This window comes from Vanellus vanellus (genome assembly GCF_965231255.1).
Source record: "Vanellus vanellus genome assembly, chromosome: Z".
In the NCBI taxonomy this organism is placed as follows: Eukaryota; Metazoa; Chordata; class Aves; order Charadriiformes; family Charadriidae; genus Vanellus; species Vanellus vanellus.
This window is the reverse complement of record NC_138908.1, coordinates 70,282,879-70,310,075: the sequence shown is the minus strand read 5'-3', so window position 1 is coordinate 70,310,075 and position 27,197 is coordinate 70,282,879. Positions and strand designations below refer to the sequence as shown.

The window sequence follows — 27,197 nt, the reverse complement described above, 5'->3', positions numbered from 1 at the left end:
ATGATATTTTAAAATTTTCTGGATTGGTTTAAAATAACTTCATATAGTGTTCTGAACTATGAATATTTTTCATAGTTGGTTTTTTTTTCCTTTTTAAGTAATAAAGAGATTTCTCTAAGTGTTGGTCAGCCTTCTCGGACTGTTGTGTCAACTATGTCAAGTGTTGCCTCCAATACTTCAATTTGTGCAAAGAAGCAAGAAGTCAGGGAAGAAGCCCCTACAGAAGAGAAACTAAACACAACAGAAACTGTCAGGCATATGCTCCAAGATGAAATGTTTAAGTTAGTTCAGGTGAGAGCATCTCATTATTGAAAATAGTATTCACACTACAAACTGTGTTATTTAAAACAATGGAGAAAATTATGGTTTTAAAAGTATTCTCTGTGTGGTTGTTTTTGAAAAAATTTTCTGGTTCCATGTAAGCTACTATGAAAATTTATTTTAGGGTTAACTCTTCCTTTTGACTCAAGAAAATGAGTAATACTCATAATAATACTGAATAATGTATACTCAAAATAATAATGAAATTTGAGTGTGTTTTGGTTCACATAACGCAGTGTGGTCTAAAATTCTGAAGCTGTAATAATTTTGCAGCTATACTAGGATTTAATTTTTGTTAGTATCTTGCGACAATTTTATGGACCTTACATTTACTCAGACTTCACCAAAAAAAGTGAAGGATTTTGTCTTGCTTTAGCATAACCTGTCTGTGACAGGTATTTAATGTATCTTAAAAGAAAGTCCAGTACAATAAACAATAGTACAGCTGAGTCATTATTGAAACTTTGGGATGTTGTCTATTTTGTCATCTATATTAACAGCATAATGAACAGTTATAAAATAGCTTAGACATAGAATTTTTGCTAAGATTCCTGTTAAAGTTGTTTACAGTGTTAACTTTGTGTGTGTATCCAGCTACAGCAAATCAACTTCATGAGTTTAATGCAAATAGTGCAGTCATCCTTTGCCAACCTGCCAAATGTGCAACAAATTTTGCAACAGCATCAATCTTTTCACATGGAAGGAAGCCAGCCTGCACACACTGCCGAAGGCAATGGATCTCTGAAAACACAGCTGCTCACTCAAGAAGATAAAGGAAAATGTGGTCAAAATAGCTCTGATTTTCAACCAAGGAATAGTTTAAGAGAGGAAAGCAACAATGACCATATAAAAGTAGGTATAGCAAAGTGTTGTTTATGAAGACTGTTCTGTATATCTGTTATCTGCCCTGTTAAATTAGGAAATGTTTTTGTAGTGATTGCTGTAGACAAAAAAGATTTACACTGGTTTTGTGCATATTTAGTGCGTGGCTGCTATTTCAAGGTACTTGTAAATACTGTTTTGTTTGCTTTTCTGGTTTAGAGCCACCTGGATGTGAATGTTTCTTTAAGCCTATTAGAAAGCCATAGCAAAGAAACAGGATTTATGCCACTGTCTCAAGACTTGCATTCTTCAACACCTACTAAACCACTTCATCTTCTAGCTCCTTCCTCAGACATCCAGAAAACACCAAAGCTTATCCCTATTGAAAAAAAACTGAATTACTCAAATGGATTTCCTTTGCTTAAGCTTGAATCAGGTTATCGTTTCAAACCGGCATTTTTACATCCAATAGAGATGTCATCACCTTTTGCTAGACTACCGCCAGTACCACGAGTAGCTTGGAGTTCATCAGATTCCTTATGGAACCATCAGTCATCATATGCACCAAGACAGTCAAAAGAAGATTTGAACATGTGTAGATATGACCCTGAGATCCCAAGGCAAATGAACGAGGAAGAGAAAAGGTGGGCAGAAACAGTGTGTAAGGGACCTCCCAAACACTTGAATCTAGATCAGTATGAAGCACAGCAAGAAGTTTCATCTGAACAGCAGTTTTCTGCAAATGGGAATACGGACAAAGTAGTGATCACTCAGAACCTTGCTGGAATTCCACTGTTGCACTTGCAACTTGACTCAGTACCTAGACTTCCACCAGTTGTAAGGCAGCCAATCACTACTACTTTAGTATCTGTTAAACCTGCAACAAAGGTGGCTGACTGCAGAGAAACACTACACCACACAGGAATATCACTACTCCATGCTAATTTATCTCAAAAAAAGAAGGTACTGGATTTTAATAATATATTTTCCTAAGTTCTAATGGTTTTTGAGTTTCATGTCTTCATATTCATCAAAAATAAGTTAATGTTTCCAGACTATGGAATTTAGAAGTGTTGAGCACAGCTGCCAGAAGGAATCTGGAACTAAGGTACCTTTTTATTGGCATGTCAATATGAGGCAGGCTGTGAGCTTGGAAATGTTTTAGCGACGTTAGATTGATTCCACATTCAATAGTTCATCAATATTCAGCCCATTAGTAATGAATGTAAGTTATTTACTATCTAACATACTGGATAATATTTATATGGTTAAAAATAGGTCTGTTTTTACAGAAGTTTAAATAGAGTTATTTACAGAAATACAAAGAATGCAGTAAGAAATCCTCTTTTGTAGGGGCAGAAATGGAATGCTAAAGGCTTGCTAAGAAAGCATTATCTTCTGGATGCTGAGAACTTGATGTTTTCAAAAATGTTGTTCTGATAAACTCTTATATGCTTGCACGTTCCAGTTGAAAAGAATGGGAATGTTTTTCCTTGAAAGGTGCCTTTTCAGCCCTTTGTCTACATTGAATAGTTCCTAGTTTCATCCTCAGCTACATACATTAGAAAAGCAAATACTAGTGAGCTATGTTCCATGGAGAAAATTCATATCTTTTAGTTTACTTTCAGAAAATAGTTTACACATGTACACAGTAGCTGAGTTTCTGGTCTGATGCTGTTAATTTTAGGTTTTCACTTTCTCTACAAATTGCTACAGGAATTGTGTTTGTATAACTTAGATCCAAACTGGACCTGCTCTTTCCATCCATTCTGACTGGAATTCCCCTCTGTGTTTCCTGTATCTTTGTTTCATTTTTGCTTCTGTCTCTCTCTGAACACTTCAAGGCACCAAAACTCATTCCACTTCAAGATCTCATTGCATTTGAGCAATGCCGCCAACATCATACTGTGCCCAGTACTTCCTTTGGACAAGACCAAACTGAACCTATCCAGCTACTAAAATCTGATGTTGAACCATTTGAACTAAGAGATGTGCAGAATAGTAGAAAAAGGCAAGTCAAACTTTTAAAGTGCATCTTCATTTTGAAAGATTTACTGGTAATCTATACCTTTACCTTTTGAAATCAGTGTGAGTTTTTACAGCAGCTTCAAATAAAGTGGGATTGGATGTAATTCTCTTGGAGGAGAAAAAAATAGCAATTATTAGTAAAGACACAGCAGGAGAAGTATAGCATCACTGCATGAAGGAGTTGTTGCTGTTACCAGGCTGGGGTGTCTGTAGTCTAAAGTCATCTTGTCATCTGGCTGTTTGCTATATACTCATCATGGAACGCTTTGCTGCTTATACAGTGAATCTTAATAGGCTACTGTCTGCACTGTATATCATCACTGTTAGCAATAATCTTCAAGAAGGAGCTCTTTCAGTATAATTCAAGATACTGGCTTTGTTTCTGAATCCAGACAGTAATTAGCAAAACTCCTGCTGAAGGGGTATTTTACTTAGCTTTGTTAGGGATGAGCTTCATTTCTTTTGAAATTTGGTTTGTTCTTTGTTAATTGATTACAGAAGCAGTTAAAACAATTTGCTTAAGCTGCATGCATATCTTTGTTCAGTTGTCATATAATGTCCATAGATTCCTGACATTTCACAGATCTGTATTTTCCGTGGAAGAGTTAATGACATCATTGCATCTAGAACAGAACACTTACTTCTGATTCTGTTACTTTTAACTCTGGCGTTTGGAAACACAGACTCTTGAGTTTTTCACTGTTAAGGTGAAAGGTGCAGCTGGAGTTTAGAACACCTGTTCTGATATTGTCACTTGAAATGCTTGAAGCTACAGGTTTTGTCTTATAATGTACTTATCAGATAGTAAAATTTGCAACTTTTTTAGTAAAATAGTTAATTAGAAAGTTTCAGTGGTAACAGAGGTTTGTTTCTTGTTGGAGTATTTCTTACAGATTCCTTACAGGCATTTTGTGTGGTAATGATTTTTTTTATCATACACAAAACATAGGTAGGAACATTATGTGGTTTGTAATATTTAGTATAAATAGCTTATTAGACAATTAACAAATTTTGGTGTGATTGTTAAGTATTTTTATGAGTTGCTACAACAATTTTATGTGGATTTCTGGTAGGCAAAATTAGTGCTTTGAACTGATCTCTATGCAACAGTTGTGTTTGTCTTTTTCACCTTTATTTCAGTGTCTATTTCTTAATAGTAATATTTCTTAGAAAACAATGACAGGTATTTTTATTGTTTCCATGCAGTTCTTATTTATTATATATAATTAATATGTTGACAGACAAAAGAGGCGTGATATGAAACAAATGAAGGAGAAGGAGGAAAAGAAGAAAACAAGTGTGTCTTTCTGCCCAGATGATTCCATCATCAATATAAGTGAGACAGTGACGGTGGTTGAATCAGGGACTGGGGTATACAAAAATGCTTTTTTCTTTGCCTTTTTCCCTTCAAGTATTACCAGGAAAGAGAGAAGCAGGAAACTGTAAACCAGAACAATCATGTAAATCTCTTCCAGGCTCTAGCCTAGAAACAGTATACACCATTCATTCGTATACTTGCATTTCCTCTAAACAAAAGATTTATTTTTGTAATGTATTCCAAGGTTGCTTTTGTTTTTCCTGGGACATGAACTTGTCTGTTTTGATGGGATATTTGTCTGTGTGTACATTTAAAGTAAATATATACATAAATACTAATTGCTTGTGGGGGGGAATTAGCCTCACAGTAATGCTAGGACAAATGACCCAAGCATTCCCCTTTTTACATGAGGCTAGATGATGACAGTATAAGAGTGAGGACTGGGAGCACAAGGTCTCAGTTCTGTCTCAGCCAAGAAACTGAGAAAAGTCTTCATCAAGTTGGGTTTTGATTTATGCACTTCTGCTGATTGTTTGCCCACACCTTTTTGATATCTTTGAACATATTTGGGGGTTATCCTTGGCAAGCACTAGATTTCAAGCTAGAACACTGCCAGATTTAAAGCTAGATCACTACCCAGAGCAGCGGGCTCTATTTCTGGCCTGTACTATACCTTCTTTGAGACTTCCCTGTCCAGTATAGCAGCTGGGCAGCCTCACCAGACCTGGGAGATGTTAATTAAGGTACAGCAGAGATAGCATATACTCAAAGAAGAATGAGGAATTTGTGTTACTGCAGGTCACCTCAAGTTACATATGGGAAAGAATATTACATAGTCATTCCACTAAGTTGGAATGGATCAGAAGAATTAAAAAAGGGGGTATGAAAAGTACGTTACAATGACTTATTTTTTTCCCAAATTATTACTCAAACGAGGTAAATTGGAAAGTTAACAGCATCAAAAAAGCCTTTAATTGGCACTGGAACTATTTTTTAAGATAATTCTTTTTCTCCTTATATTAGGATCAACAAGCAAAATCTACATCTTACCTTCAAGATGATTTTTTCATTTCAGTGGGCAAGTACAAGTCTTTTTAATGCTTTGAGTGCTTAAATAAGATGAATAACAAACAGAAGTTTGTTAGATTTCAAAGGAAAACTCAATAGCCATCAAGATGTTAAAACACAAATTGTGTAGTCTGCGGGCAATACAGTGTAATGGCTTGTGGGATCTTTCACCAGAAGATCTTTCAGCTTTCAGGATGTACAACAGATACTCATTTGCTTTTTGGGGTAGTCAGTTCTTCGGGGATTGGCGTGCAGAGAGATGCAGGCAGATTTAAGATCTCATATCAATTATCTGTAAACTCAGAATAATTCACTTGAAAATTATAGAAGTATTTTTAAGTTTTCTTAAAAGTAAGTGATAATCTTGTGTTTACATTCATAAACAATGGACTTCATGAGATAAGTCTATTGAGTGAATTTCAGTAACTATGGTTCACACTGATTTCTGTTCATGCGATTCATCAGAAGAATGCTCTAAACAATGGTTTCAAATTCTAAATCAGATTGTTTTATTTTTAAAAGATACAATTTTAATTTTATTTGCTTGCACATTCTAATTACAGGAAATTTAAGGCTCTTTTAAAGGAAACTCAATGTTTGTAGTATTTCTAGTTTGCAAAACAAAGACCATGCCTGTAGAACGATTTGCTACTTTCTAGGACGTTAACTCAGCACAATATTTAGTCCTGTCAGGGGACAAAATGCAATCCATTCTCTGAAATTTGGCCTTAAAGAAATACTGGCTTGCACAGCTCTTTAGAAACATCAGTAAAGAAATAAAACTATATAGTCATAAATATTTCCCCACTTTTAAAATATGAAACAAATTGTTATTGTACAGCATACTATAAGATTTAATTTAAAACTTACATGTCCAAACTGAGGCTTGATTTTAACATTGTAAATTTCTGTACAGTTGCATATTGACATACAGCAGGTAGTAAAAACTTTTCTTGAAATCATTCATGAAGTATGTCTAGAAATAAGTTAAAATTATCTGTCAGAAATGCAGAGAAAAATCTGTTGGAACCCTTAATTTTGAGTTAATATCATTGCTTTCATAGATTTCTAGTTCTTGTGTCATTTGTAGACACTCACTGTGTATTATCACATTTTAGACATGACTGGAGAAGCAATTACTGCTTCAGCAGATCTACCTTACATAGATTCTACAGGAAAAAAAACAGCAGAAACTCAAGACGCAAGTACAAATACTCACACAGGTAAGTGCTACTTGTGTGACCTACAGCAACCAGCTGTTTCTTGTGTTGCTTCTTGTTAATTGTGATATTTGGTCAGGTTCCAAAATGGAGTAAGTTTTTTAAAGGGAAAAAGTGTTTTCATGGAATCACAGAATTTTCAGAGTTGGAAGGGACATCTAGGGATCATCTAGTCCAACTCCCCTGCCAAAGCTGGATTGCCCAGAGCACATTACTCAGGACTGCATCCAGGCGGGTCTTGAAAATCTCCAGAGAAGGGGACTCCACAACCTCCCTGGGCAGCCTGTGCCAGTGCTCTGTCACCCTCACCGTGAAGAAGTCTTTTCTTGTGTTTGAACGGAACTTCCTATGTTCCAACTTGTGCCCATTACCCCTCGTCCTGTCACTGGGAACCACTGAAAAGAGCCTGGCTCCATCCTCCTTCAGCTCACCCTTTAGATACTTGTACACAATGATAAGGTCTCCCCTCAGCCTTCTCTTCTCCAGGCTAAAGAGTCCCAGCTCTCTCAGCCCTTCCTCATAAGGGAGATGCTCCAGTCCTTCAGTCATCTTAGTTTCCCTTCGCTGGACTCTCTCCAGCAGTTCCCTGTCCCTCTTGAACTGGGGAGCCCAGAACTGGACACAGTATTCCAGTTGTGGCCTCACCAGTGCAGAGTAGAGGGGGAGAATGACCTCCCTCGACCTACTGGCCACACTCTTCCCTATGCAGCCCAGGATTCCATTGGTCTTCCTGGCAACCAGGGCACATTGCTGGCTCATGGATAATCTACTGTCTACTAAGACCCCCAGATCCTTCTCCTCAGAACTACTTCCCAGCAGGTCTGCCCCTAACCTATACTGGTGGCCTAGCATTCTTCCTCCCCAGGTGCAGGACCCTACACTTGCTGTTGTTGAACCTCATTAGGTTCTTCTCTGCCCAGCTCTCCAGTCTGTCCAGGTCACGCTGGATGGCAGCGCGGCCCTCTGGAGTGTCAGCCACCCCTCGGAGTTTGTTATAAGTTTTGTGCTATAACTTTTTTTTCAAAAAGTATTAAACCAGGAGATATTGGAATATAAATTACAGAATATGAGTTAAAATAGTTATAAATAAAAATATTACTGATGCAATTCTGTAAGAGTTTCCACGTGCTTTCTGTAAGTCAGTTCTGCTGTGACTTTTTCTCCTTTTAACTTAGCTTGACTTTATCTAAATGCGTTTTAGACCATGTTTCATATGTGAATGAAATTGTTTCCCTGTGTCTTCCCCCCAGCTTTGCTTTGCTTGTGAGTTAGGAAATCAGAAATGTATGTTCAGATAATGCCATCAGTGTCTGTAATTTCCTCAAATTCATACATTTTGGTTTTGTTTTGTTTTTTTTTTCCTATCAAGTGCTCAAATCATATCAAGATGTTGGAATCAGTGCTGGAAATGAGGTTTCTGAAGTTCAAAAAAAAGAGTCATTGATATCTGTTCCTGTGTCAGGTGTGGCTTCAGTCTTTCTCTATTTCATTTGTTGTTTGGGAAGTCTATAAAAATTTTATAATTTTAACATGTTTTTTGTGCATGAGGTAGCTTAATGCAGGATGTAGATAAGAAGATGCTAATTTATCCAGCTTCTTGAAACCAAATGTGAAATAATTATAGTACTGTTTATGAAAAGTTTGGCCGGAATTTTTCATGGTGCAGTATACCCATGCTTTTGTATTCCTGTATAAGGAGGTACGTTTGTGGATTTTAGCCTGATTTTAGTGCCGCTTAATCTTGGGGAGTTGGTGTTAATGTAGGCCAAATGGATTGACCAGAGGGGTGTTAAGACAGATCACAGCTCCATGTGAAATCGAGCTGTAGTAGCTCAGCTAATTATACAATTGTTCCATGCATCTGCTAAGTTGTACAATAGCTATATGCCAAGTAACAATGTTACAGTCTCAAGTAGGAATTTTATTCCCAGTTCATCTTTAGGGTCAGTTTGTAGAACAAAAATAGAAGGTAACTTTGATTTTGGGCTAAAGAAGATTTATTTTGGTTTGGGTTTTCTCTCCCCATTTTATAAATCCTTGATAAATTGTACTACATAGAATTCAGTTGCTAAATATTTTCCCTGTGATACCAAGGGAGGATATTAAGTTTTCCTTTCTTTTAAAATTCAACAGTGTTGTTCCATTTGGAGGATTATTTTACTGTGTCACATGACTTTTGCAGGTAGTTTATTAGAGGTCTTTCTAGCTGAGTAGTATCATTTATTTAGATCAGATAAAGATGCAGATTTTTATTTTTTTAACCTATTCAGAAGGGAATTAGAAATGAATAGCAATTTATATTGCAGCATGTTGCTTTAATTTTAAGCTTTTGAGTATTTTTCTGCTAATTTATCACCAAAATGAAAAATAATTTAGCAGTTTTGTTGTTAGCAGCAAACATTAAAGAAACCTATTAAGCTACATTGTCTATCTTTATTTTTTAAAAGAAGTGCTAATCAAAGCTTTTCTTATCATGTAGAGCATGGAGACCTGTTTCCAAGTGTTTGAATTTTCTTGGCTTTTACTGTAAATATAATACTGACTATTACTCTTTTGTCATAGAATCATCTAGTACCCCTGAGATACTACCACCAGATGTGTATTTAAACCTGAAATTCCCCACTGAAGTGAATGAGAGATCTTTGCCATCCTTTCTGTCAGATGCACGTGATTCGGTTAGTGGTCCAGTGTACATACATTTTCAATATACTCTTTGTCTTACCTCATGAATTTGGGTTCTTTATATCAGGCTGAGTCTGTTGTATAATACCATAGGGAAGATTGTAGTTATTTTGTCTCCAAACCAAAAAGCCTTTTAATTCAAAGTAGTAAGAGATCAACACAGGAAATGTTTAACAATGTACTGTAAACAACGTATGCAAAACACATACTTTATAATTCTTAATAATCCTGTTCTTGTGTAGAGTGAGCATGAATATATCAGTGTGATTGACATTGAAGACAGTGGCATCCTTAACAATTTGCCCATGATACCTGAGTCTGAAGAAGAGATCACTACTGCACAGCAAAACAAGAAGTTTGAAATTCCATCTACTGCAAAACTTCATCACATGGCAGCTTCTGTTACTAATGCAATTCCACCTGAGGCGCTTCAGAAGAAAGGTAAACCATTTTGTTTTTAAATCAGAAAAAAAAAAAGCTATACACTTATGTTGTAATACTCTTAGGTTCCACAGAAAACCTGTAGCCTTTCCCCAACTCAACTCCTGCTTTTTCAGTCTTTCACATCAAAACATTTATACATTTGACTTCTTTTGTGACAGTTCCTGCCTCCTAAAACATACTACTAGGTATAGCACAGCTATACGTGATTACTTGCCATACTTAAATGTTTGCAGTTTATTCAATGATGCTGGTGCACTCTTTTTTATTTCAAGATGATCATCTGAAAAATATATCAAGCCATGTGCAAAAGGAAGATAAGAAGGCAGATTCTGCTAGAGATACTGTAACTTGGAACACAACACATGAAGATGACAGAACTTTCCCTTCTTCAGGGCTCCCATCCAAAGTAGTCGGCAAAGAATACTTTTCCATAAAGCAGCAGGAAATGGATATGCAATTACAGACACTACAGAACATAACAGAAAATATGGAGGAGGATTTCAGAAATACCAGACTGGTGAGTACTGACTGCGAACTGTTGTGTCTGAAACAGTTTATTTTGTAACTTGAGTCAGCTAAAGGCAAAACTTAAGTTTTGGGAGGATGTATTTTTGAATCTGCTTACTATACATTGAGAGAGATCAAGAATAATAATATACACTTCTTTCACATTTAGTGCAGTATCTGTTGGCTGTCATGGTTACTTACAGTGGATCAAATGCTGGCCAGAATGGTGATGTTCTTAGTGAATGGGCAGAATATATTTAATTTTTCTGTAACTGGGAGAATGGAATAGCATAAAAGTTGAGGCTGAGCAAAGATTTCTGCAGTTGTGCCTCTGCAGAATATTATGTAACTGTTTCTGGAACCCGTTCCTGTTTATTTTCATAAAATATTTGCATCTGTTGAAATCTAAATATGAGAAGTAAAATAAACGCATTTTGGACATAGTGTATTCAGATGATCTTATATATAATTCAGGAATTACTATTTTAAAGGTCACGACAAATAACAGTAAAAAGTTAAAAATTTTCAACAGACTGACCTCTTAATACTATATCTAGTTTAATTTGCCTAAAACTTGAGGTGTGTCTGACTTTAGGTGAATGTGAAATGGGGAATGCTGGCAATTATTTCTTCACGTTACATTGACTTTTTTATTAAGTTTAGAGCAAACTGGGAGTGCCTAATCGAAGAATGAGCCAGTAGGTTCTGATTTTACCTAGCTGGTAAAAAAAATTCTTTATCCTTTCACATCAAGAAAACTAAGTAAATTTCCAGTTCCTGTAAACCTGGCTTAATACAGAATGAATTCAGTAGCACTGTGTAGTTCCACGGCATCTACTTTTTGTATGATCATCCAAACTAATAGTGTCCATTCCCTGTCCTTCCCTGTATTCACAGCAATGTTAAGGACCTCACTGTGTCACCTGCACACAGTTATTACACTAAGAACGATTATTTAATCACTTATATTCTTCAAGGTGATGATCTGACCAGATTTTTAAAAGCCTATAGTGAAAAAACATCTTCACATATCCTTTCTTTGTTTCAGCGTTTCACTGCATTTGGGTTTTAAACCACCTTCTGAATATCTAGCTAAATCCTAAAGATAAACCCATTTTCTTTTTTGCCCTTATTTCAGTGCACACCGGTTGGTCATTCCTTTTATAACAATTTCTTATGTATTAGAAATCAGTTTTGAGGCCTGTTCTTTGTAAGAATAATGTTCAGTAAAATGTCTTAATCTAGGTTAGTCAGATTTAGTTTTCACTTTCTAGTTTTAAACTTCAGAAAGTGCCTGACTTATGAGGAATATGGAAATATTTTTATTTCTGTGGTTTTTAGATAAGATATATTGGGAAAAATTCAGCTATTTTTAAAATAAAGATAATGTGATCAATAGGAGTAAAACTGTTCACAAGCTACAGTTCATACGTGTTTTTCTCAGAGTAAGAGTCCAGAAAATGGAACTCTTTAAGATAAAGTGAATCTACTTGAGCTACTTTGATTCTATTTCCATTGTTTTGAATCACGATACTCCATTAAAATGTTCATAAGATTCGGAAGAAAAAAATGTATTTAAAGTAAACTCTGAATTAATATCTGCGGTGTAAGTCTCAGAAATACCTTGAAGAATATAATGTTACTTAGTTTTGGGGTTTCATTTGTAGCTAGTGAAAATAATAGAAGATTTTGAAATGGCTGCCGATTCGTACCTTGGTGCTCGTCCTTCATTCTCTGAAGATTCTAGAATCATTGATGATGGTAAGTTTTCAGTTAACAGAAGGATAGTGAATTTGCAATTGAATATTAAACTTGACTAACTTTTAATTACTGCTGAAGTTTATTGCAGTCCTAAAAGGTGTTATTGAAATATGCACCAAAAATCAAAAATATGAGAGACAGAAATAAAGGTAGACAATCTGAATGTTATGGATACTGCTTCAACAAAAATGCATTTGAAAATACCTGTATACTTTGATCTTTTCCAAAACCATAATGCAGGACTTGGATATAAAATTTTAAAGATGATAGTATGTAATTCTATTGTATCATAAAATCAAAACATGGTGCTTGTGAGTGCTTTGCTTGCTGATATAAAAAGATAGGAAATTTGTCTTCAGTTTTATCTGTGTATATAAGACACTTCTTTCCTGCATCTTTGGTGCCTATTTAGTTGTAATATCTGCTGATTTTAATAAAAGCTTACATCAGCTTAACTGTATGCTAGAGCTGATATATTGAATAATTTATTGTTTTTATAACAATTAACTATATAGTACCTGTTTACTTACAGCTACTGTACTGTGCCAAGAAGGAGAATGCTAGGGGGTACATACTTCAGGTCCATTTTACATTCATGCCAAAAGATAGTCTCCTCTACTTATGAAATTAATACAAAGCCAAGTGGTAGAACCAACTCATGGCTATGTCTGTATTTATACATAAGACAATATTTAAGATGTGCATTAGCCTCACACAGAGCAACTCATAGTTTAGTCTTTTTGCTCACATGTAGAGGACCCGGTACATACATCACAGCACTGATAGTGCCCTTTCATAGGGAGGCACAGCTGGTCTAGGTTCAGGTTGTTCAAGGCTTGACAGATGTGCTGCTAACAAATGTATATATGAGTGACAGTTTTTGCATTGTGGGCTTTTTTTCATTGGTCTACACTAATTACTGTATTTGCTATTTTTTTCACAGAATCGGAACATTATTTGAGGGGTATGATTTTTGAAGATGTTACAGATGATGAAAAGGAGGAATATCCTGTACCCAGTTATGCTACATTGGGAGTACACTCTCCTGCCTCTGCAGGCTCTGCTTCAAACTTTCCCAGTGGCACAAAGACATCTTCTGGTATAATCTTTAATGTTTATTTTTCCCTTTTTCTTTTTTTAAAAATAAGTAAACCTTTTCTTCCTGGTATAATATTTTCTTATTGCTGTTATACAGAATGTTATGTAATGCCAATTAGCTCATAAAAGCCAGTTGTCAGTGTTTCTAGATTGCATTATTTAGAATGGTTTCATGGATGTGTATTGATAATGAGTTTATATGTTATGTGACGGAACAGTATCACTAAGCTTTGAAAACAGTTCAGCAGTGAATTATACTTGCACTCAAATTCACCATTATTGAAAGAAAATTAATAACTTTGAGTCTATTTCTGAAACCAAATCACACTGATTTGTAACTATTTAGTTATGTGTAGTTGTATATAAATAGGCACAGTGCCACAGAATGCTCCCAAAGCTGTCTTTATGATCTCTGTCATCCTCCTATGTTTTAGAGAAGTGAGAGCTGAATTAAATCCAACCCACATCAGCAAAATAATTTTTTTTACATTACTATAGAGTAACTACTGGCTGTGTCTTAAAATATTATTTTATGAGGTCTCATTCCGTTTTGCAAACTGACAGTAAATTGAATGTTGCAATTACAAAGACTGTAACATTGAAAGGAGGATGAAAAATCACTGTGCAAGCAACTTATTTCCTGTGTTTAAAAACACAGAGCGCCTTATTTTGTCTACAAGTTGCCTGCGTTGCTTGCATTCAAGCTTCTAAAAACGGTACATACTTTGTACAGGTGAACATGCATTTGATAGTCGTATTTGCAGCAATCTGTCTTAAAACGTGTTAAAACGTGGGTCCTATATCTGCATGCAGCGGAAGTGAATCTCAAATCGCATGCACACCCAAATAAATTTTATAAACAGTAACAAATGTACAGTTTTCTCTTTAAGTATAAACTTGTTACTTGCAAGCTAAGAAAACTGTAGGCGATACTAAGTTACAACTATAATTTTTTGAGACCGCAGTTTAGTTTAGGGAGGATAATAGTTCTCTTCCTTTCAAGACATCCATACTGCTCTTCAGCCACATTTCCTGAATTCCAGGAGTTCATAGCCTGCCTTCTTCAAGTAAGTGGCAACTGTTAATTTTCCATAAAACACTATATAGTGAATTGGAATAGACCATTTCAGTTTAGTTGGAACTGGTAAGCTTAGTTTGATTGTGGCAGAAAACTGACAACAGTGATCTCGACTTCCTAGCAGTGATCTCAACTATCCGTGTCAGTCAGGGAGCTGTTAATTAACATTCTCTGAAGACTGTTAACATGGCAGTAGATGACATGCTGTCTCACAAGTTATTAAGCCTATGTACAATGTTCATTTATTTTTAATGTCAACATACTGAGGTTGATATATTTCGGTATTTTATCCCACAGCCTGCTTAACGTATGTATTCTTAATTTATGTACAAGTGCAAGGCTTTTATTAACAAAAGCTGTTTCTATTTCAGGCTTTCATGTATGCGGAGATCCATGTGATAGGTATGTATTTTGACATTGGTTTTGTTGCAGATTTGTTTACTTTAAACTCCTACCAAAAAGGGGACTGTCAAGGTGGAATTATCACATAAAAATCTAGGCATTCATTTTCAAACTGAACGAAAGCCTTTTTATTAGTTAATTGCAATTCATTTACATTACTTTGGTAGTACCTGTTAGATTTACTTTATACAAAAGCTACAGAAGCATTCAAAGTTGCTTTTTAGTTACAACTAACAGAGCTGTTAATGTAGATGTTGCTTTTTGCATTTGTTATTTCTCCTGTTTTCGAAATACTTGTTTTCGAACAAGTGCTTGTAACTGCTGCTAGTAGTCATCTGCTGAGGCCAGCTATCATCTGAAGGTTTTTGAAGTGTTACCATATGAACAGTGTAAAGCAACAGACTGAAGATTTCAAAACTGGAATGATCTTATGCATTAAATAAAATGGTCTGACATACATATTTTTTACTGTTAACTGCTGTTAGTCTTCTGGGTCCAGTTGTGCAGTACAAAACAGTAGCTGGTTTCCCTTTCCTCCTGGTCATTCTGCTCAGTTATTCACCTGTATTGTTTTGCTTGAAGCACAACAGCAAACTGAATTGTTTAGTTTATTTTTAAAGTATTGTAAGTTAAACTGCTCATTGTTTCTGAAGTAGATTAGGGAGTGATTACATAACCTTGAGGATGGGTGTGAGGCAATAAACTTCAGCAGATGGTGATTCTTACCCAAAGGAGTAACTTGAAGTAACTGTAGTTTGTAATGGCAAAACTGCATGAGATTTGTATTTATTGAGAACGACTGATTAAAAGAGAGGAAAGAAACAGGCAGAATTTAGGTGAAACTGTTCTCTCACTCACACTGATTCTTGCTCAGAAGGTCATTGAGAGTCAAGATTCCTGAAACTGGTAGCATCGCACAGCCCTAACTAAGCATGGGCAGCAGTACAAACCCTGTGGGTGCTCCTGGCCTTCTGGGCTGCCAAGCTCAGCCTCCTCTGGGCCAGCCATGTTCACATACCCCAGCAGAGCTCAGGCAGTTCAGCTCTGAGTGGGGCCATATTTCTGGATGTCTTAGTCATAGGACCATAGAATCATACAATCGCTGAGGTTGGAAGGGACCTTTAAGACCGTCAAGTCCAACCATTAACCTACCCTGACAAAACCACTTCTAAACCATGTCCCTAAGTACCACATCTACCCATCTACCACGTCTACACCTCCAGGGATAGTGAATCCACCACCTTCCTGGGCTGCCTATTCCAATGTTTAATAACCCTTTCAGTGAAAAAATGTTTCCTAATATCCAGTCTAAACCTCCTCTGACATAACTTGAACCCATTTCCTCTTGTCCTACCACTTGTCACCAGGGAGAAGAGGTCAGCCCCCATCTCTCTACAACCTCCTTTCAGGTACTTGTAGAGAGCAATAAGGTCTCCCCTCAGCCTCCTCTTCTCCAGGCTAAACATCCCCAGTTCCCTCAGTCATTCCTCATAAGACTTGTCCTCCAGACCCCTCACCAGCTTTGTAGCCCTTCTATGGACATGCTCCAACACCTCAATGTCCTTCTTGTAGTGAGGGGCCCAAAACTGAATGCAGTACTCGAGGTGGGGTCTCACCAGGGCCAAGTACAGGGAGATGATCACTTCCCTAGTCCTGCTGGACACACTATTCCTGATGCAGGCCAGGATGCCGTTGGCCTTCTTGGCCACCTGGGCACGTTGCCGGCTCACATTCAGCCAGCCATCCACCAACACCCCCAGGTCCTTTTCTGCCGGGCAGCTTTTGAGCCACTCGTCCCCAAGCCTGTAGCACTGCATGGGATTGTTGTGACCCAAGTGCAGGACCCGGTTGAACCTCATACCGTTGGCCTCAGCCCATCGGTCCAGCCTATCCAGATCCCTCTGTAGAGCCATCCTACCCTCAAGCAGATCAATGTGCCCGCCTAGCTTGGTGTTGTCTGCAAACTTACTGAGGGTGCATTCGATCCCCTCATTCAGATCACTGATAAAGATATTAAAGAGAACCGGCCCCAGCACCAAGCCCTGGGGGACACCACTTGTGACCGAACACCAACTGGATTTAACTCCATTCACCACCACTCTCAAGGCATGGCCATGCAGCCAGTTTTTTACCCAGCAAAGAGTACGCCTGTCCAGGCCATGAGCAGCCCGTTTCCCCAGGAGAATGCTGTGGGAAACAGTGTCAAAAGCTTTGCTAAAATCGAAGTAGATAACATCCACAGCTTTTCCCTCATCCACTAAGCGAGTCACCTTATCATCGTCCATTCAAAGCCCTCTTTGCTGCAGTATCCCCAGTGTTAATCAGGTCTCGCTCATTCTGTCCTGTTCACATTTGGGAGCTACAAAGTTGGCTGAAGTGTACGTGATGGCAGCAAAGCTAAGGTGGTGGCCAGTAACTTTTAAGACAGTGCATCTACATACATTATCCAGGTGTTGCTTGTGTGTACTAACGCAGTGAGATGTCAGGGAAAGAAAATTCAGTCCAAAGGGTTTTGGTAAAAACACCTGAATGTTCTCATTTTCAGCATAAAAGGAAGGATTTTAGCTTGTTCTTACAGGTATGTTCTAGTTTAAATTAGTAACATTTTTTTTTCCCTGCCTAACTTTAAGGTCTTTAGAAGATCCCCTGCAAATTACTGGTCTGAGTGGTGTTACTGACATCATTAGGGATCTTGTAGTAGAAGGTGACGTCTCTCCATCAGAGCTGGGCTTTACAAAAATACAAACTAAGAAAATCTCTAGGTAATACGATGGCTGTTTTTTATTATGTGTTAGTTATATCATTTTAACCCTGTTTATTCTTCTCATACCTCACACCCTATAAACAATGGAAGCAAGCATGTGAATTAAGTTGATGTTAGTAGGACTAGTATTAGAACTGCTTAATAGCCACTATTTTACTGGCCATTATTGTCAAATATGCTAATTGTTTTTTATTATGTTGGTTTTAAAATTCTTTCTTTCCTACTTGCTTGTTCCTTCTTCTACCACGTATAGGCTGGAACACAACTGTATATATATACAGTATATATACAGTTCAACCAAGTATATACAGTATATATACAGTTCAACCAAGGGGACTGGAGTCTTCTAAAGCAGCTCTGAAAGACAGAATAGAAATTTCCTGTCAGTGGCAAAGCAGCTTCAGAAGCTTCCAGCCCCAAACTCCAGCTTGTCATGCTTTCCTCCCTGCTGGAGGTTTCTGCACCTTCCTGTCTGCCAGTTATAAACTCAGCTGTGTTCTTTCCTGAGATACGTTGAAATTACAGCTGTTTCCTACTCCTGTTTGTGATACCACTTGCTTAAAAGACAAAAATACACCTGTTCAGGATGCCAAGCAGTCTGTTGTGTTGGTGCAACGGTTCACACCAGTTTAAGATACCTGTTGCAGGATGTTCTAGTGACCTACTTAAGTAGAGTGTAGTGCTCTGTTTTACTTGTTCTAACATTTACTCGAATTGTAAAAGGAATTCAAGCTTCAAATCTGAATCTGTGCACAGATCATAACATCCTTGTGATCCTTTGACAGTTCCAAACACATTAATAATGACTACATCAACATATAAATGTTGCTAGCTGGACTGTTTTGTGCAATTATGTGAATATTTTTAAAATTACTGAAAATTTCAGAAATGTATTTAATCAAATCTGATGAAAAACCTCAAGACAACTCAGTTTCATGTAGTTATTTTCACATATGACTGTGAATACTTCTGGTAATAACGCTTCCCTTTGCCATAAGGTAAATCACTTTCAAATGTGTTCTTCTAAACCCTTCAGGGCTTTAATGCTTCAATCCAATTTTCTTGGAAAATCTCTTATTTAGTTTTTAGGCGAGTGCTTTTAGTTTTACAGTGAAGAAAATATTTATTACCCAGTTGCTTACTTTAAACACTATTGCAAGGTGAATTAGTAAGTATTTCTTAAGAACTTTAAGGATGAAGTTATGTTAGTATTTCTTATTGGCTGTGTTTTTCTGTTCTTAGTATTCTAAGTTAGTGTTTTAAAATTACTTTGTACAGAGAGTCTTGGAAAGGAGCTCTTAGGTTGAGGGGAGGGGAGGGAAGAAAAAGGGTGATAGAATCTCATTGGTCTTTTTTCTTTTTAGATACTTGTACCATACATACCTAAAAATGAAAGATCAAAGCAAAATGATGTGCAGTTTTTCCTGTGCCAGTTATCCTATAAAGACCATAACAGACGGTCCACATTTAAAGCTTTGGTCCTATTATCTGTATGCAGTTGACAAATAAAAGAAAAATTTTAGGAAACATCTTGGAAATTACTTGTGTGCCAAGATTTTATGAAGTAAAATTTTGCAGAAGAAAATTTCCCTGTTGTTCGTTACTTACGCTTTCAGCTGAGTCATAATTTTAAAGGGTTTGCAGTATTTTTGTTATATCACGTGTAGCTGCCATTCTTTGCAATTTAAAGGATGTGCTACATTATTTCCCATTTACATCTGCTCTCAGGGTTCATGGTTCTGCTGCCAGACATTCTCAAAAAACAGAAAAGGAGAAGAAGGAGATACAAGCATGGATGAAAAGAAAGCAAAAGGAAAGAATGAGAGAATACATGACGAAACTGGATGAACAAAGACAGAAAGAGCATAATCCATTCAATCTAAGAAAGAATGTGGTAAGGGTATCTTGAAGAGTAACTGTTAGGTATTGTAGAAGTGTTGATTATTCCGGTTAGATAATATAAAGGCTTTTGGTAATCTTTTTCCTATTTTAATGTTGGTTTTTTGTTTGTGTAATTTTATTTTATTGGAACTGGCCATAGTTGTGTCAGAAGTGATCAGTAAGCAAATGCAGTGCTTTTCACAGGCTGCAGTAATGACAGTTGGCTGCCGGTGGCAATTATTACTTGTCCCCCAGCTCTAGATTCAGGAAGTTATTTCGCTGACTGCAATGGATTACTGTAACTTTCACTGATAAAAGCTGTATTTTATCAGGGAGTGATAACTACAGGAGTTGCGAAGATGTGTTTACATCTTGTTCCATCTTCCCCTGCACAGCCCCAAAACCCCCAATGAGTTTAAAAACCAGAGTTCAGATGCCAACATCCTTTACAAATGCAACAGGATACTGACGACAGCCATCCTTGTCATTCCCACACAGAGAAGTGTATGCAATTACAGAGGGCTGGCGCAGATGTTATATTCTAACAGATAGCTCAAGTATCTGCTGAATTAATATCTTTGTTAATTAATTAATATTAATTAATAGTATTAATCAATATATTTATTAATGTCTTTAACAGTGATCTGGATGAGGGGATTGAACACCCCCCCAAGTAAATTTGCAGATGACACCAAGCTGGGTGGAAGTCTCGATCTGCCTGAGGGTAGGGAGGCCATGCAGAGGGATTTAGACAGACTAGAACGATGGGCCAAGGCAAACAATGAGTTTCAATAAGGCCAAATGCTGGGTCTTACACTTTGGCCACAACAACCCCTGCCAATGCTACAGGCTTGGGGACGAGTGGCTGGAAAGCTACTAAGCAGAGAGGGACCTGGGGGTGTTGATTGATAGCCGGCTAAACATGAGCCAGCAGTGTGCCCAGGTGGCCAAGAAGGCCAATGGCATTCTGGCCTGTATCAGGAATAGTGTAGCCAGTAGGACCAGGGAAGTGATGTTACCTCTCTACTCGGCACTGGTGGGGCCCCACCTCGAGTACTGTGTTCAGTTTTGGGCCCCTCACTACAAGAAGGACATTGAGGCACTGGAGCGTGTCCAGAGAAGGGTAATGAAGCTGGTGAGGGGTCTGGAGCACATGTCTTATGAGGAGCAGCTGAGGGAAATGGGTTTGTTCAGCCTGGAGAAGAGGAGGCTGAGGGGAGATCTTATCGCTCTCTACTACTACATGCAAGGAGGCTGTAGAGAGATCGGAGTTGACCTGTTCTGTCAAGTAACAGGGTTATAGAGCAAGAGGAAATGGCTTCCAGTTGCACCAAGGGAAGTTTAGATTGGCTATTAGAAAGCATTTCTTTACTGGAATGTGTTACCTAGGGCAGTGGTGGAGTCTTCATCCTTGGAGGTATTTAAGGGTCGTGTAGATATAGTGCTCAGGAACATGGTTTAGTGGTGGGCTTGTCAGTGTTAGGTTAATGATTGGACTAGATGATCTTACAAGTCTTTTCCAGTCTAGGAGATTCTGTGATTCTGAATCTGTGAATTTTTTTGTTGAAGGCTGGTTTCAGTACAGGCTCAGCAAACAATCCCTTCCCTCCCAGAATTGTTTTAATTTTAATTTCAATTAGTAAAAACATGTTTATGGACTGATACATCTATCTCTTCTGATTTGCAGCATGCTGGAATAACTGAAGGGGAAAAAAAGGTACAAAAGTAGTTCAGAAATAATTTCCCAATCAGTATTAAATCTTAAAATAAGCGTTTGTCACCTGGAAACCTTCAGGACCTGAAAAGACACTGCTGAGTCAGGGGAAGCTCCAGAGTTACAGGAGATGAGACCTAGCAACAGCAAATATATCCCTGTACTTTTTACTCATCAGCTGAATGACGGATATGCTGTAAATTCTTTCATGCTGAAGCTCTACTTAACTCCCAAGCAGCAAACATGTAACACACAAAAGTTTCCTGTTACTAAATAATTCCATTGTATTCGCTTTTAGAATGAGTGACAAATCTCATCTATGAAGTACAGTATTTCCCCTGTTTTTAAACAGTCTTTCAGAGTTGAACCTGGCTGCTGTTTTGTACATGTGTAGAGAGAAGTGATTCAGGCAAGATGGGTCCTGCTTCTCTCCCTCTCCTGTGTTGCCAACCCATAAATACATACTCAATGTTTCCGTTACAGGCTTTTCTCCTGAAATCGTTAGATGGGGAGGGATTCTCAGCTTTTGGGTTGGGTTGGGTTGGGTTGGGTTTGGTTTTAGAAGAAAGCATTAAAAAATTCAAATTGTACTCTAGCAAACAGAGGTCAAAGGGCAACCTTGCCCCATTTTTAAAATTAGTTATTGTTGGGAGCATCACTGATTTTTAGGAAATGAGGCTGTTTGAAAGTGCAGATATCTCCTTAGGAATGTTAGTATTTTAAGCATATGAGCTTAAGGCTCTGAGTGCAAGCTTTCAGTGTATTTTTAGAGACTAAAAGTTTATAGAGACAATCTTCTCTGAATTTCCTGGTAGGGCCATATGCCTTCATATTGTTTTTCATTCTGGAGAGTGTATTAAACAGTAACTTTCAAGTCAAGTAGGTCTGCATTTTGAGAGTGAGAGACTGGAATGAGTCCACAGTACAAAATAAGTTAATCATTATTATACTTTCTTGCACAGCATTGTAGTCTTACTTCAAAGGATATTAAATTCTTCCAGAAGCGGAAAGAAGAAAAAGACAAGTAAGTTGCTATAAATGTAACTTGTGGTATTCATATCTATATATTAATCTTCCAGTCTTAAAGAAGAGGTAATTTTAACTGTCCTGTCTATGAAACTTCAGATATGAATGGCATTTCAACCAAAAGCATAAATAATTCATGTTTGCTTTACAATTTAGGAAAAGGCTGACCATGTTTCATCCTTTGACTGTATTTTTCACTTTCCAAATATCACTTTTCCTACACCCCCCCCCCCCCCCCCCCCAGTGTTGACTCATTCATTCTGTCAAACCTGTTAATAAACGTTTTAGCTTTTTACTAATGATCTTAAAAGGGTTAGTGTATCTCCTCTGAAATTGCAAAAATATGTTCTGTTCTGCTTAGGATGTAGCCTTACAAGACTCACAAGCCAGTGGTAATTAAATGAGTGACAGCATGAGTTAATATGAAATATTATTTCTTCATAGAGCCCTATTATCTGAGCATCACAGTATGCGAATATCACAAGCACTTTCTCTTATGAATGAAATGTTATCTGAAACAGTGGTTTTACCTGCAAATGAACATAGACAATTGTCCAGGACAAGATCACCTCAAGAGTACAGAAAAAGGCATATGGCATCTACTAAAGGGTAACAACTTTAAGCATTAACCCTTCTCTGATGTATTTATTGGTGTCTTTACCACACTTCAAATTTGTATGCAATTTGTAGCTAGTTGGCATAGGATTAGTTTGAGAGAAGCTTTATATTCTCATAGAATCAAAGATACACTTTGTCTGCATCAGGGGAGTATTAGGTTCATGTACCAGTCTTCTTACCACCACTAGTGCAAATCTTGGAGGGGGCCTTAAAAATGTGTTTCGGAGCTCAGAATAAACCAGCTCTAGAGTCATAGCTGTAATCAATGCTCTAACCCATTCCAGTCCAACAGTAATTCCACTGGACTGTAGCCAGCAACACAGTTAATGATTTGAAGAGCATCTAGTAGCAGGCAAGAAGCAAATAAAAATACTACTGTATGTGCATATAGACTACTTAAACTAGAGTTCGGCAAACTCTAGATTTACTTTCATCCTTTATAATATTTTTCATTACCTAGGAATTTTACTTGTTCTTTCTTTTGCACTGTGGTGCTTATTGCCTTTTGAGGACATGATCGTATTCATGTATTATAAATCAGTAAATTTATTCTACTTGATGGCATTAGTCACGTGTATGTGTAATCCAGGTGTGTATGGCAGTATACTTTCTCTTCTTCTACATATAATTTTATGGTTTTGACAGTAGTAGGAGGAACACTGTACTTCAGATAATCCTGGAACTTCCAGACTTAAATATTTCTGCATCTCTTTTTAGTAGGTAAAGTTCCAGGATAAAAAATTAAAGTGAACATAGTCAGTGCTGTACAGAGCCTGCTGGTGGTGTCCAAAGGCAGTTTAAGTACATCAGCCCGGCCAGAATCAGAGGTGCTAAGGAATGTCATTCAGGAAACCACCTTAGGAGAGGCAGTAACTTCTAACTGATAAGTTTTTGTTGGACATAAACTGGCTTTTTGTAAAGCCAATTTGACATGTCTTCACTGTGACTGCTAGCAGTTCTGGTTCTGGTGAGGCTTATTGGCCCCACAAGCAGCATGTGATGCTGGTCCTTAGCTAAGTGGGCTGAAGGTGATTTCTGTGGTCTTTGCCTGGTCTGAACAAGTTCTATTAGATCTAAGTTGTGTGGAGGAATGGTATGTGGTAGAGAGTGGGTAGACAGTGTTTGGGCTTTGTTGTTGTTTCTTTTTTTTTCTTCTTGTAGAGGGCATCTGAAGAATCCTGTTCTGTCAGAAAGGAGCAGAATTGCTACCAAACCCAGCTTTGGTCAAAAAGTACACCGTTTTAGCCCAGCTTTTGGTTTAACACAGTCCAGGGCTAAGAATAGAACTTTCTTAATGAAGGCACGTGCTGAAGATGATCTTCAAGGTACTACCGGATTTTGGGAGGGAGGAGCTTTAATACCTATTTAGAAAGTGAGATTTACAATCCTGGAGGTTGCCTGTCCTGAGGTGTTTGCAATTGTACTGTCATTGACCTGTTAAATGATGAGAGTTACCTGTTGTTATCATCTCTTTCTAAATCCAAAGTAGCTTAATTTGCTATAGCAAGAGTACTGTGTAATCCAGGAAGCAAGCTCATAGATGAAAATTTTGAAGCATTTTGTGAGTAGTTTTGATCTACTGCACCTAACAGGAAATGCTTTCTTTGTCGTTCCAGGAAATGCCTGTACGCTCCTACAGAAAAGTACTTCCAGAAGAGGAATGAGAAATGCTACAAACAGTCCTGTTAATTCTAGACACTGTAAGTTACAAAGAGCAATGACATAGTGCTGTTTAGCTACACAGTACAGGGGAAAAACAAGACACGGAGAATACATCCTGAGTAGAATTTATGCAACACAGGCCTCATACATCATTAGTTTAGAAGAATAAAAATCATCATTTTTCCCCCACATAAAAATCCCTTTTATTTTAAACTTGTGAAGTATCTTAACCAATCACCTCTGTTTACCTCCTGAATGGTTCAGCCAGATGGTAGTTCCAAGATTACTGAAGCAAACACACTACATTTCAGTGATTTCCTGAAACAGGTATTACAAAGTCATAAGGGACAGAGGACTTGAGTCTTTCACCTGAATCCACAGAGGGAGTTCGTTAACGGTACAGTAAACAAGTACTGTGCCTCTCCCTTACCTTTCTATGCTGCTTTCTTTCTAAGCTCTTTAAAGCAGGAATTGTCTTTGTTATCCCTCTGTACAGTATCTATTTAAGATACTATTTTGTCATAACATTAGAGTGGAAAAGAAATATGACTGAACTTCTAAAAAAAAGAATTTTGGGTTTTAGTGATTCTTTTTCCCTATACTTATATGTGTAGGTCTAGATCGACAGAAGTTTCATCACATGAATGTTGCCTCCGAATCAAATTCTTTAACAGGTGCAGGAATGGTTAGAAGAGCAGAATTTCTAATGAGACAGAAAAAGATTGAGGAGAGAGTCAGTCTGACACTTAGGAAGTACTGTGGGTTGATTCCATTCTATCTTACACAGAATTATACTAGTGGTATAATCAAGATCCTGTTTGGCTAGTCAAATGTCAATTTATTTGAGTTAACAATGCAGGAAAGGGAGAGAAGCAATAGTAAGCAGATAAGCACTTTTCCTTTATCGATCAGTCACCTCTGCACATGTAGGAAGCTATTTTCCTTCTCCTTTCCATACATTCTCTATGTAAACTTTGAATACAGGTTGATCTTCCTTTGATTTCACGTCACCTTCTTGTATCTGTTCTTTCAGTATATCCCATCACTGTTAAGGGTTTCACTAAAGTTCCATGACTTCTAAGAGGTACGAATCCAGGATTTATACAGTTTTATTCTTCTGTCAAATAATGTAGCAATGTCCCTTTTTGGGAACTGCACTACAGGACGTGGATGCTGTAGGCACTGTACATAGTCCTGTTCCACTTTTGTGTTCTGCCCTGGGAAGAGTTCAGAGCATGAGGCTGGAAGGGACAAGCAGCATTTTGTCTCCCTAACCCCGCATCAGTTTAATATAACAGGGCAGGCTGCTTTTACATGTGTTTACACACAGCTTCAGTTCTTAGAACTTGGAGCTTCTGTTCTTAGAGAAGTTCAAGACATTCGGAAGAAAACAGCAAGAAGTATTATAGTGCTGTGGTTGGCTTGTTTTCTCCTCAGCTGGTGAGTACAGAGTCAGCGAAACATCAAAACAAAAACCTCCACATGTTGCCACTGCAGTTCAGACAGAAGATGTTGATCAAGAGACTGATCGAGACATAGTAAGTCCTTGGACTGTGCCTGATGATATCCAAAGAATACTTCGAGATACTCATGACTCCTTGTTTCAGGTAGGATGTCTCCTTATTCTGGGAATTTGGTAGCTTCCATTTAACACTTTGTTTACTTCCGCTTTATTTAAAACGTTGTTCTCTATTCAAAAAGTGTGGGTGGGATAGATGCAGAGAGACATAAATGGTGGTGATTCAAGCAGAACTACATTTTGTCTTTACAAGCAAAGTTATTCTCGTGAGCCTTGAAAACCAGTATAAGCATCTTGTCTGCCCAGGCAACAGATGCTAGTGGGAGTGCATAAACAGAAAAATAAATTGCATTTGTTGAAGAATAATTTTGATTAGGACATAACTTGATTAGGACATGTTTGAAAAGAGTAGGATGACTTCTACTGGCTGCCCAGAGGTCTTGTCCGTGAATGATAAGCAATGATTTGGCTCATCTTCTTTTCCTCCAATAGGCCTCTGCACTCCACTCTGTGAGTTTCTCTCCTCTTGGCATTATCGACACTGATGCTGTTTCTGAAAGCACGGGAAGTATCCTCAGCAAACTGGACTGGAATGCAGTTGAGGCTATGGTGGCAGATGTGGAAGACACGTGAACAGAATTTCTCAGAACTTCCAAACGGTTGCTGATGTTTGGTTTCATTTTTTAAAATAATCATTGTTCTATTTAAAATGGATTTAGCCTTGCATTGAGTTTCTTCTTAAGCAGCAGGGAAACTCTCACTGCTTTCAGTCTTGCCTAAATGAAATTCAGTTCCTTAATGTGTAGTTTGATTTCCATATGTCTTCAAGTCAACAAGAACTAAATATAGTTGGTAAATGCAGACTGACAGTCTTAAACAAGAACTTTTGGGTCATCTACTTTGTCCCTGTCAAATACATAAAAAGTTATATTCTATTTTAAGAGCACTGCACAACTCTTCTACCTTTGTATTTAATGTTTAACATCATTATGGATGAAATTATTTTTGTAACTTAACAATTGTGATAAACTGATTTAATAAAAGTGAGTTTATTAGTTTCTGACGTAAAGTGATTTACACAGAGAGTGCTGTTAGTGCTGTGTACCACTGTGACTATACACGTGCACATGCACTACCCTAGTATTTTAAACCCAGCTTACTTGTACAGTAGCTTAGAGAAATCTTAAAAGAGTTTGAATGATTGATGGAAAGAGATACAAATAGGCAGGAATAAATGAAATACAGACTTGTTAGGAAAATCAGA

At 37.5% G+C, this 27,197-nt stretch overlaps 1 protein-coding gene across 1 annotated transcript in view; it reads left to right on the top strand.

Annotated features, from left to right (window-relative positions):
* CPLANE1 (ciliogenesis and planar polarity effector complex subunit 1) overlaps window positions 1-26,979 on the top strand; it is a gene marked incomplete at its 5' end in the record, with an annotated part of 66,458 nt that extends 39,479 nt beyond the window's left edge. The window contains 22 exon segments of the mRNA XM_082497240.1: window positions 99-291; window positions 916-1,173; window positions 1,363-2,106; window positions 2,988-3,154; window positions 4,413-4,542; window positions 5,513-5,567; window positions 6,676-6,780; window positions 8,147-8,239; window positions 9,340-9,452; window positions 9,702-9,900; window positions 10,176-10,420; window positions 12,078-12,171; window positions 13,115-13,270; window positions 14,719-14,749; window positions 17,380-17,511; window positions 19,242-19,407; window positions 22,071-22,132; window positions 22,579-22,743; window positions 23,914-24,056; window positions 24,369-24,452; window positions 25,852-26,021; window positions 26,426-26,979. Coding sequence (XP_082353366.1) covers window positions 99-291; window positions 916-1,173; window positions 1,363-2,106; window positions 2,988-3,154; window positions 4,413-4,542; window positions 5,513-5,567; window positions 6,676-6,780; window positions 8,147-8,239; window positions 9,340-9,452; window positions 9,702-9,900; window positions 10,176-10,420; window positions 12,078-12,171; window positions 13,115-13,270; window positions 14,719-14,749; window positions 17,380-17,511; window positions 19,242-19,407; window positions 22,071-22,132; window positions 22,579-22,743; window positions 23,914-24,056; window positions 24,369-24,452; window positions 25,852-26,021; window positions 26,426-26,566 — 3,646 coding nt within the window. The 3' untranslated portion in view covers window positions 26,567-26,979.
* Between the last annotated feature and the right edge of the window lie 218 nt (window positions 26,980-27,197).